Source organism: Babylonia areolata, chromosome 31 (assembly GCF_041734735.1).
Source record: "Babylonia areolata isolate BAREFJ2019XMU chromosome 31, ASM4173473v1, whole genome shotgun sequence".
NCBI classification, from domain to species: domain Eukaryota; kingdom Metazoa; phylum Mollusca; class Gastropoda; order Neogastropoda; family Buccinidae; genus Babylonia; species Babylonia areolata.
In genome coordinates, this window is record NC_134906.1 from 21,466,186 (window position 1) to 21,478,618 (window position 12,433).

The 12,433-nt window shown below is 45.5% G+C and overlaps 1 protein-coding gene across 1 annotated transcript in view; it reads left to right on the forward strand.

Moving 5' to 3' along the window:
- The window catches only part of LOC143276000 (phosphatidylserine lipase ABHD16A-like), a 41,482-nt gene that overhangs the window by 19,956 nt on the left and 9,093 nt on the right, over positions 1–12,433 (forward strand). Inside the window, exons 13-19 of the mRNA XM_076580366.1 lie at positions 710–773; positions 3,244–3,307; positions 3,923–3,979; positions 5,739–5,813; positions 6,164–6,237; positions 8,718–8,816; positions 11,676–11,722. Of these exons, the coding sequence (XP_076436481.1) occupies positions 710–773; positions 3,244–3,307; positions 3,923–3,979; positions 5,739–5,813; positions 6,164–6,237; positions 8,718–8,816; positions 11,676–11,722 (480 nt within the window). The remainder of the gene's footprint in view (positions 1–709; positions 774–3,243; positions 3,308–3,922; positions 3,980–5,738; positions 5,814–6,163; positions 6,238–8,717; positions 8,817–11,675; positions 11,723–12,433) is intronic.

Genomic DNA, 12,433 nt, shown 5'->3' on the forward strand with positions numbered 1-12,433 from the left:
CAGGAATGTCAGACCCCTGCCGGAGTCTGCACTAGTTGGGTCACGGTAAGTATGTTATTTAAACGTAATTTTAGATAGAAAATTTCCTTTTATTCTTGGTGGGGAGGGTTTGGTGAGGAGGCTGAAGTGTTTGGCAGTGTGAGGGTGGGTGAAGGGAAGTGAGAATGTGAGCCCGGAATAGAAACAAAAAAATGGAAGAAGTTTTATTTCCATGAGACCATAATGTTTATAAGATACGAGGCACATACACACACATGCACACACACACACGCATACGCACACACGCATGAATTGACAGTAACCACCATGTGCTGGTAAATCATTCAGACAGATTTTCGCAACTTTGGTTGAACACTGTTTGCTAATATCAGCTAATTGGGAACAGTTTCTGTGCTGTTAAATTCTTATATTCCCGTTAAAAAAAAATAAATACAAAAGTCTCTGATAGTATTAAGTGATCTAAGAACATATGTGCAAGTACACACACTATTAAGTGATCTAAGAACATACGTGCAAGTATGCAAGTGTGTGTATGAGTACATATTATGACATGTCTTGTGAATATGTTCGCTTTCTGTATTCATGTGTGAATGTATGTGTGGCACGGGTATGAAGAGTGTGTATGTGCATAAAAGTGTGTTTGGATTTGTATATGTGTGTGTGTGATGATACCAAGTTATGTGTGAAGGGTGTGTGCTGTGTGTGACAGATCCTGGACGCCACGTTTGATGACGCTCTGCCCTTGGCCTTGACCCAGATGCCCAGCTCCATGGGTCAGTAGACGGACTTTTTTTTTTCTTTTTTTTTTCTGCTGCCCCATCATCTGCACCGTTTCAGTGGCATTACTCCCACGCCGCTCATTTAGATTCCCCCCATACACAGCCACACCTGGGTTCGACCGTCACAGTTCCAGCGTCGGCACAGTAGACAGATTTAGCGCTGTGTGCCCGTCACTGCCTCCTCCTCTCGTCTCTCTGCATCATGTTGTGTTTGTGTTGTGTTGTGTTGTTGTGTATCGTGTTGTGTTGTTTTGTGTTTTGTTGTACTGTGTTATTTTGTAATGTATTGTGATTTATTGTGCGATGATGTGTTGTATTGTGTTGTGTTGAATTGTATTACCTTTATAAAGGGTGAGGAAGATGGCAGAATGGTTAAGACGCTCAGCTGCCAATACAGAGAGTCCGTGAGGGTGTGGGTTCGAATCCCGCTCTCGCCCTTTCTCCTAAGTTTGACTGGAAAATCAAACTGAGCGTCTAGTCTTTCGGATGAGACGATAAACCGAGGTCCCGTGTGCAGCACGCACTTGGCGCACTGAAAAAGAACCCATGGCAACGAGAGTGTTGTCCTCTGGCGAAATTACGTAAAATGAAATCCACTTTCATAGGTACACAAATATGTAAGCATGCACTCAAGGCCTGACTAAGCGCGTTGGGTTATGCTGCTGGTCAGGCATCTGCTCAACAGATGTGGTGTAGCGTGTATGGATTTGTCCGAACGCAGTGACGCCTCCTTGAGAAAGTGAAACTGAAACTGAAACTATAAAGGGTGAGACGCTTGTCTGCCAACACCATGTCTGTGAGGGTCGAGGTTCAAATCCTGCTCTCACCCTTTCTTCCAACTTTGACTGGAAGATCTAAGTGAGTGTCTAGTCATTCAGATGAGACGATAAACTGAGGTCCTTTGTGCAGCACACACTTGGCGGCACTGAAAAGAAAACAACATGGCAGCAAAAATGTTGTCCTCTGGCAAGATTCTGTCAAAGAAATTCACTCTGAAAGGTACACAAATATATCAGCATGCACTCAAGCTCTCACGAGAGAGTTGGGTTATGCTGCTGCCAGGCATCTGCCAAACAGATGTAGTGAATCGTATATGGATTTGTATGACGGGCGCAATAGCCGAGTGGTTTAAGCGTTGGACTTTCAGTCTGAGGGTCCCGGGTTTGAATCTTGGTAACGGTGCCTGGTGGGTAAAGGGTGAATATTTTTCCGATCTCCCAGGTCAACATATGTGCAGACCTGCCAGTGCCTGAACCCCCTTCGTGTATATACGCACGCAGAAGATCAAATACGCACGTTAAAAATCCTGTCATCCCTGTCAGCGTTCGGTGTGTTATGGAAACAAGAACATACCCAGCATGCACACCCCAGAAAACTGAGTACGGCTGCATACATGGCATGGTAAATAAAGAAAACAGTCATACACGTAAAATGTTAAATGTTACATGTTTGTCTAACTGTGTATGTGTGCATTCCTGAAATCTGATTGAATGACACGGGAAACAAATGATGAGCGCCCAATGGCAGCCGTCAGTCGGCTCTACCCAGGTAGGCAGCCCGTTGTATAAATGACCCTGTGTTTGTAAAGTGCTTAGAGCTTGGTCTACGACCGAGGATAGGCGCTATATAAGTATCCATATCAATCAATCAATCAAAACAAAAACAAAAAACGTAGAGATACTGAGAAAATGAAAGTTTTTTTTACACTTTCACAGCAGATCCATCTATGTGAATTATGGGCTGCTCTCCCCAGGGAGAGCTGGTCGCTGCAGTTTACTGCCACCCATACCTTGTTTTCACTAAGCGCGTTGGGTTACGCTGCTGGTCAGGCATCTGCTTGGCAGATGTGGTGTAGCGTATATGGATTTGTCCGAATGCAGTGACGCCTCCTTGAGCTACTGAAACTGAAACTGAAACCTGCAAGTGCATTTATTTTCTCATCAAAGCAGATTTTTCCACAGGATTTTGCCAGGAGACAGACAACTCTTTTTGTTGCTGTGGGTTCTTTTACGTGCGTGCCACACACGGGAGCTTTATTGTCTCTCGCGAATGACCAGTGTCAAGACCACGACTCAAGATCTAGTGGAAGGGGGAAAAAAATGACTGACAAGTCTGGGGTTCGATCCCATGCGCTCCCAAGATTCTCTTGCTTCCTTTGGGGATGCGTTACCCTGGGCCCCCATCAACCCCCTCCCCCACACCCCCCCCTCCCCCTGTGATTATTGGCCAGTGAAATTGTTCAGCTCTTAAGACTGTGGTCTCAACCCTCACTACATGAGAAATTGACATGAATGTCTGAATTGACTGCTGTGGAAATCTTATATCAAAGCATGGACCGGTATCGGCATAGTGGGTGGATGGCTGATTTGTTAATGTTAATTGATAGTAGCGATGATAATAATGATTATTATAAAAATGATAATTATAATAATGATGACAATAATGTCTGTGTGGGTGTGTGCAGCGGGTGTGGTGACCACAGCCATGAAGACCTACATGAACCTCAACATTGCTGACCAGCTCTTAAAGTGAGTACATTGCGTCTGCAGGAGTGGGAGGTTTTTTTTTGTGTTTGTTTGTTTTTATCAAAATCTGTATCATGCTGATTTTAGTATCAGCATTTTGGTGGTGGGTTGGGTTGTTTTTTTGGGGGGGTGGGTGGGGGGGGGGGTTGTTTTGTCTTTTTTGTGTGTGTTTTTCAGGGGTGTGCCTGCTGGGTTTATTTTTATTTCCATAACCTACTGAACGCTGACATGGATTACAGGATCTTTAACGTGCGTATTTGATCTGCTTGCTTTTACACACGAAGGGGGTTCAGGCACTAGCAGGTCTGCACATATGTTGACCTGGGAGATCGGAAAAATATCCACCTTTTACCCACCAGGCGCCGTCACCGTGATTCGAACCTGGGACCCTCAGGTTGAAAGTCCAATGCTTTAACCACTCGGCTATATATATACATAACTATATATAGGCACTATGTAAGTATCAGAAATAACAATAATAACTTGATATAGTGGCTGTTACACTTAGCTTTTGTGTCTGCTGTAGAGTTGTCGTGGTGTGACTTGGCAAGGTGACTGTGTGCTGTGTGTGTGTGTGTGTGTGTGTGTGTGTGTGTGTGTGTGTGTGTGTGTGTGCAGGTACCCTGGCCCCATCAAACTGATCCGCAGAGTGCGGGATGAAATCATCGCCACAGAGTGAGTCGGGTGGTTGGGGAAAAGTTTGGTGAGAAGATACTGATTGTTATGATACATGTTGCTGGTCTTGTGTGTGTGTGTGTGTGTGTTGGGTATGCATTTTTTTTTTTTTTTTTTTTTTTTTTTTTTTTACTGTTATGGACGGTGCTCTTTTGTTTTATCTGAACTCTGTCTTTCTCTCTCTCTCTTTCTCTCTCTCTCTGTCTCTCTCTGTGTCTCTCTCGCTCGCTCTCTTTCTCTCTGTCTCTCTCTTTGTCTCTGTCTGTCTGTCTGTCTCTCTCTCCAGTTGTATAAGCATTGACAGTTATGACATTTACAGATTTTGTTGTCGCCCCTTGTTCATACGGGGCTGTGGCCATAAATGAATAAATCATCATCATCTCTCTCTTCCATCTCTCTCTCTCTGTGTCTTCAGATAGGATAAAGGCATGTAGACAGTGTATGAGAATACTCCCTACAGAAACAGGCACCAGCACTGTTGTGCTGGCAGACTTTTAGTTCACACGCTGCTTCAGTTAAAAAAAAAAAAAAAAAAAAAAAAAAAAAAAAAATGACTAGTTCATTCACTTTCCCTGTCGTTTTCACCACCTCCCAGCATCCCCAGCCTCCTGCTACGCAGCCGGCAAACCACACACACACAGACACACACACACTCACATGCAGGGGCATGCATGCATACACACACATACACATGCATGCTTGCATGCATGCACAGACACACACATTCACACAGAGGACCTTCAGTTGTTTGTTTTTTGGTTTTTTTTATCTCATCCGAACGACTAGACACTCATTTTGATTTTCCAGTCAAACTGAGGAGAAAGGGTGAGAGCTGGAATCGAACCCAGACCCTCACGGACACTGTATTGGCAGATAAGCGTCTTAACCATTCTGCCATCTTGCTCCTTACGTTAACGCAACCAGATACTGAACCTGTCGAGGTATAATCACCAGAATTGTGCACTTCACTTCTAAAACAGATAGAACAGTCAAGATATGAACGCACACACAAATGGGTAGCGCAATCAAAATATGAATGCACACACAAACAAGCATGCAAGCTTGCGAGCAAGAGGCATGCTGTACTGGTGTCAGAGCAGAGAGAAGGGGTGAGGGTAGTTACTTACTTATGCCCATCGCTCCCAGTGGAGCATAGGCCATCAACGACCCCTCGCCATCACACTCTGTTCTGGCCTGTTCTGGCCATTCCAGTCCAGTTGGTCCCTTGCTGCTTCAGCTCTGCCTCGGTGTCTCGCCTCCAGCAGGGTGAGGGTAGTGGAGGTGCGGAAAGGTGTTGGGGAGGGGGAGAGGGGGGGGGGGAGGGGGGAGGGGGGGGGGGGGGGGTACCGGCTAATTTTAGCACTCTGGTCCTCTCTGTGGCAGAGTGTGATAGGTACGTACAATGTACTTGGATAGTAATGATAATTTTGGTGTCATATACAGTGCCATGTCAAACTGATGCATACCAGGCCCATCAGTTTGCTCCTCTTGGCCAGAATTTCACGGAAATCTCGAAAACTCAGTGATAAGACATCTTTGCTAATAGTCCACCACTTGCTCACCAGTCAAACACCAGTTCTAGCTGGGGCTAATTACTTAGCCCCATGACATAATAAGTATATTTAACCAAACTGGGGGCATGATACAAGCTCCTTTTTCTGTGGCTGCATGGCTGTGATGTGATGTGTGTTGTGTATGCAGAAGAAGAGCAGTAGTAATGTGAAGTGTAGTGATGACCGGTGATGATTTGTGTCGACAGGAAGACGCCAGCGATGACCTCTGTGTTGTCGTCCAACCGCGGCAACCACCTGCTGATCCGCTTGCTACAGTACAGGTGGGTGGGTGGATGGAGCAGGGCTTTGCACATTGTCGGGCTGCTCTCCTGTTTTTTTGCCCTGGACTCTTTCATATCTGTATCCACTAAGCGCAAGGGACCTATTCTAATCATCCCATCCGAATCATTAGTGTCCAGACCACCACCACTGAAGGTCTAGTGGAGGAGGTGGAGAAAAATTCTAGCGAGATAGAAACAGGATTTGTTTGCCATCATGTAAATGCACATGTGAGGCAGCTTTATTTTTTTATTATTTTTTTTTTTTATTATTATTATTTTTGTGTGTGTGTGTGTGTGTGTGTGTGAGTGATAGAAATAGGACTGATCATGTAAACCTGCGTGCTTGGCAGATACCCCAAGATAGTGGATTCTGATACCACTCCACTGCTGGAGCAGTACCTCAGTGGAACACGACAGCATCAAGGTCAGTACAGCTAGTTTCAACACACACACACACACACACACACACACACACACACGCGCACACACACGCACGCACACATGCATACAGACCTGCCTAGTTCTACGATTCGTCCGTAGTGTCTACGATTTAAGCCCCCTGACTACGGCACTACGGCCGAGTAAAGAAAAACTACGATTTTACTGACCATGAAACCACACACACACACACACACACACACAAATAATCAGTATGACCAATGTTGTGTAAACACAAAGAATGCAGCTAATCCCAAACATTTTCTAAATTTGACACCAGCAGCACATTCAAGGCAAATTACAAGTCTAATGTACAGAATTCGTTTAAATGCCTTTCGTACAAAATTTTCTAAAAATATAAAATGTATATGCGGTAAGCAAATAACTGTAAGTCATCTGCTCATTCATTGTCCGAGCATAAGACATTTAATTCCTAAAGATGTAGTTGATGACTTTTCTTCCAATATTTCATTAGCCACTGAAAAGGTTTTGAATGATTATTCATTGCTTAGAATGTTTTCGGAAATTTTAAACTCCAGTCCAGTTGGTATCCTCCTTTGATGTGTTATAATTAATGTTGTTATTTATATTAACATTGTTGTAGGTTAATACTTGTTGATATGCATATACATATTCTCCTTCCCATGCCACCTCATTCAATACACACCACAATCTCTTTTGACCTTTTTCTTATAATATACTTTTCCTCTGATACCTAACATGAATACTTTTTACACTAATATTCACATGCATTCCCTTTCCTTTATCCACTTCCTTACTCCTTTCCGTCTAAAAACACTTGTAAAGAATAGACGTTAAACTGAAGAAGACACACACACACACACACACGCGCGCGCGCGCGCAGCAAATGCTAAGAAGCCCCACACACATTCATCTCTGAAGAATTCGTCATTGAAGATGAACTTTCATAGCATTTGACATCAGTGCTTCCCACCCCCCTCCCTCCCCCACCACCACCCAGTGTTGCTGAGATTACCTCATTTACCAATGCGCATGCGGCCTGTCAATTGGATATCGGTACATTTCACGATCACCGTGGTGTTTGTTCACACACACACGCACACACACGCACGCATGCATGCACATCCACACACACACACACACACACACCATGCATACAGCAGATGATGACAGTGTGTGTGTTCAGACTTCCTGATGATGGTGATGATGATGACTGTAATGATTGTGATGATGATGACAGTGTGTGTGTTCCGACTCATTGATGAAGATGATGTGTGTGTTCCGACTCCCTGATGATGATGATGATGATAATGGCAATGATTATGAGTGTTCATACTCCCCGATAATGATGACAATGACGATGTGTGTATCCAGACTCCCTTGCCGATGATGATGATGATATGTGTTCAGACTCTGATGATGTCACGTATATATGTTTTCCTTGGTGATGATGATGTGTATTCAAACTCCCTGATGATGATAATGAAGATGGCAATGACAGTATGTGTTCAGCATCCTTGAAGATGATGATGTGTGTGTGTTCAAACTCCATGATGATGATGATGATGTGTGTTCAAACTGGTTGATGATGATGATGAAGAAGATGATGTGTGTTCAGACTCCCTGATGATTATGATGATGATGATGACGATTTGTGTTCAAACTCGCTGATAATGATCAAGATGAGGATGTGTGTTCAGACTTGATGATGATGATGATGAAGATGACGATGTATGTAGAGACTTCCTGATGATGATGATGATGACGATGACGGCGACGACGACGACGTGTGTTCAAACTCGCTGATGATGATAATGATGAAGATGATGATGTGTGTTCAGACTCCCTGATGATGATGATGTGTGTTCAAACTTGATGATGATGATGATGAAGATGACGATGTATGTATAGACTCCCTGATGATGATGATGATGATGATGATGATGAGGATGATGATGACGACGACGTGTGTTCAAACTCGCTGATGATAATGATAATGATGATGATGTGTGTTCAGACTCCCTGATGATGATGATGTGTGTTCAAACTTGCTGATGATGATGATGAAGATGACGATGTATGTAGAGACTTCCTGATGATGATGACGATGACGACAACGTGTGTTCAGACTCGCTGATGATGATGAGAATGATGAAGATGATGATGTGTGTTCAGACTCCCTGATGATGATGATGATGTGTGTTCAAACTTGATGATGATGATGATGAAGATGACGATATATGTATAGACTCCCTGATGATGATGATGATGACAGTGTGTGTTCAAACTGGCTGATGATGATAATGAAGATGATGTTTGTGTTCAGACTCCATCATGATGATGACAATATGTGTTCAGACTCGCTGATGATGAAGATGATGATGATGTGTGTTCAGATTCCCTGATGATAATGATGATGATGATGTGTGTTCAGATTCCCTGATGATAATGATGATGATGATGATGATGACCATGTGTGTGCAGACTCCCTGATGATGGAGCACCTGGTGGTGATGGAGGAGTGTGAAGCCAAGCTGCGGAGCTACGCCCACGACATCTCCCCCGCCTACCCTATGCTGATCGGTCAGTCCCTCTCTCTCGATGCTCTGTGTGACTGTGTGTGTGTGTGTGAATGTGGGTGTGAGTGTATGTTTCCTCTGTGTGTGTGGGGGTGTGTCTGTGGGTGTCTGTATGTGTGTGTGCCTTTGTGCATGTGTAGAAGCGTGTGAATGTGGGTGTATGTATCTTCTGTGTGTGGGGGGCGGGCGGGAAGGGGGGTGGGGGGGTCTGTATGCATGTGTGTGTCTTTGTGCATGTATGTAGAAGCCTGTGAGCGTGGGTGTTGGTGTATGCATCCTTTGTGTGTGTGTGTGTATGTGTAGAAGCGTGTGGGTGTGGGTGTTTGTATCTTCTGTGTGTGTGGGTGTTGGTGTCCCCATCAACGAAGCACTGGATGATCCGCCAACACTTCTTGAGACCCAGAAAGCAATCCGTCTGCTATCCAGTGGCAAAGCACCTGGCTCAGACTCCATACCAGCAGAGGTCTACAAGGATGGAGGCACTGTGCTGACTGAGAAGCTCCATCAGCTGTACTCACTCATGTGGAAAGAAGAGACAATCCCCCAGGATTTCAAAGATGCATCTATCATTCACTTGTACAAGCGAAAGGGGAACCGGCAAGCCTGTGATAACCATCGGGGCATTTCCTTGCTCTGCATTGCAGGCAAGATACTTGCCAGGATCCTACTAAACTGCCTCACAGCACACCTTGACCTAGGTCATTTGCCTGAGAGCCAATGTGGATTCCGGAAAGAGCGCGGAACCACCGGCATGGTGTTTGCTGCAAGGCAGCTGCAAGAGAAATGTCAGGAGCAAAATGCTGATCTGTTCTCCACCTATGTCGACCTCACTAAGGCCTTCGACACCGTGAGTAGAGAGGGACTGTGGAAGATCATGGCCAAGTACGGATGCCCTCGGAAATTTATTTCCTTGGTCAGCCAATTCCATGAAGGCATGCAGGCTCGAGTCCAGGACAGTGGCGAAACATCTGCTCCTTTTGTTGTCACAAATGGTGTCAAGCAAGGCTGCGTCCTGGCTCCAACGCTGTTCAGCCTCATGTTCTCTGTAGTGCTTACTGATGCCTTCAGAGATGGCGATGTTGGAATCGGCCTAAAGTACCGAACAGATGGCAAGTTGTTTAACCTCAGAAGGCTTCAAGCAAAAACAAAGGTCATGACAGACATCATCAGAGACTTTTTGTTTGCTGATGATTGTGCCCTCAACGCTGGATCTGAAGCTGACATGCAACTCAGTGTCGACAAGTTTGCCACTGCCAGCAGGAACTTCGGCCTTACCATCAGCACAAGGAAAACTGAAGTTCTCCATCAGCCAGCCCCAGGGAAACCCTACGTTGAGCCCAACATCACAGTCAACGGTCAGAGACTCAGTGCAGTGGAGCGGTTCACATACCTTGGCAGCACACTGTGACGAAATGCGACCATCGACGATGAAGTGAACGTCAGGATTGCAAGAGCAAGCGCAGCTTTTGGCAGACTCAGTGCAAATGTCTGGAACAGAAGAGGCATTAGTCTTGAGACCAAGCTAAAGGTCTACAGAGCAGTAGTTCTCCCCACACTACTGTACGCCTGCGAAACTTGGACAGTGTACCAACGACATGCCAAGAAGCTGAACCACTTCCACACAACATGCCTCAGGAAGCTACTGAACATCAAGTGGCAAGACAGGACCCCAGATACAGAGGTGCTCGCAAAAGCTACCCTTCCCAGCATCTTCACCATCCTGATGCAGTCCCAGCTTCGCTGGGCTGGGCACGTGGCGCGCATGCCAGACCATCGGCTGCCCAAAAGGCTCTTCTATGGCGAGCTGCAGCAAGGGAAGAGATCACACGGAGGTCAGAAGAAGCGCTTCAGAGATACTTTGAAAGTCTCTCTTAAAGCGTTTGATATCAACCCTGACTCCTGGGAGGAATCTGCAGTGGACCGTGACAAATGGCGCGCTGCTGTGCACAAAGGCGCCAAGTTGTGTGAGGCCAACAGGACTGCTGCAGCTGTTCAGAAGAGGCAGGCCAGAAAGTCACGGGCAAACAAGCTCCCTGACAATGATATGCCTGTCTTTGTCTGCCCCAACTGTCAGCGAACATTTTTCGTGCGCAGATTGGACTATTCAGCCATCTGCGCATTCTCAGATAGATTCATGAGCATCCTCCCCCCCACCCCACCACCACCCTCCCCCCATCCCCCAGCTGGATGACAACGATGGTCATCATCGATCTCGATGGACACACCACTTCCACTAGTGTGTGGGTGTGGGTGTCTGTATGCATGTGTATCTGTGTGTGTGTGTGTGTGTATGTGTAGAAGCGTGTGAATGTGGGTGTGGGTGTTTGTATCTTCTGTGTGTGTGGGTGTCTGTATGTGTGTGTGTGTCTTTGTGCGTGTGTAGAAGCTTGTGAATGTGAGTGTTGGTGTTTGTATCTTCTGCGGGTGTTGGTGTATGCACCCGTTGTATGTGTGGGTGTCTGTATGCATGTGTATCTGTGTGTAGAAGCGTGTGAATGTGGATGTGGGTGTTTGTATCTTCTGTGGGTGTGGGTGTCTGTATGCGTGTGTGTGTGTCTATGTACGTGTGTATAAGTGTGTGAATGTCTTGTATGTGTCTCCATGTGTGTGTGTGTTCTTTCTTTAGTTGAACATCTTTTCTATGATTAGTGATATTAGAAAAATTGAAACAAAAGAATAATAATTATGTATATGTGTGTGCAAGCGCATCTGGTGTGGGTGGATAGGGGCGAGGGAAAAAGGTGGTAGGATGACTGCAATGGGGAAAGGGACAGAAAACGTGACAGAAGAATGGAAAAGAAAAGGGTTGTTATTTTTTTGGTGTGGCTCATTGTTTCATCTTGCTGATATCTTGTGCTTCCAGGGGACGAAGAGAGACCGGCAGTCCGTAAACAGCTGACACTGTACCTAGTAAGTTGTCACTTTGGTTTGATGCTTTTCTTGTAGTTTCTGTTTTGAGTAACAGTAATGAAAAATAATTCATGCGTAGCACCAGTCCCTGAAAAGAAACGGAGGCGCCAAGGCGTTGGACTTTCTTGTCCAGTGTTCACCAGTGATCAGGGTCCGTTGCACTGTTTCAGCTTGGTGTTGTGTCCTTGAGAGAGGCACTTTTCTGCAGTTTTTTTTTTTCTCTCTTCTTCTTCTTCTTCTGCGTTCGTGGGCTGCAACTCCCACGTTCACTCGTATGCACACGAGTGGGCTTTTACGTGTATGACCATTTTTACACCGCCGTGTAGGCAGCCATACTCCGTTTTCGGGGGTGTGCATGCTGGGTATGTTCTTGTTTCCATAACCCACCGAACGCTGACATGGATTACAGGATCTTTAATGTGCGTATTTGATCTTCTGCTTGCATATACACACGAAGGGGGTTCAGACACTAGCAGGTCTGCACATATGTTGACCTGGGAGATCTGAAAAATCTCCACCCTTCACCCACCAGACGCCGTCACCGTGATTCGAACCCGGGACCCTCAGATTGACAGTCCAACGCTATTGCACCTGTCGTTTTTATTTGTTTGTTGTTTTTTTTCTCTCTCCACCCAGGTGTAAGTGGGTACTCGTCTTCAGTTGCGCAAAGTTGCGTGCTGCACATGGGAGCTGGATTTATCGTCTCGTCTG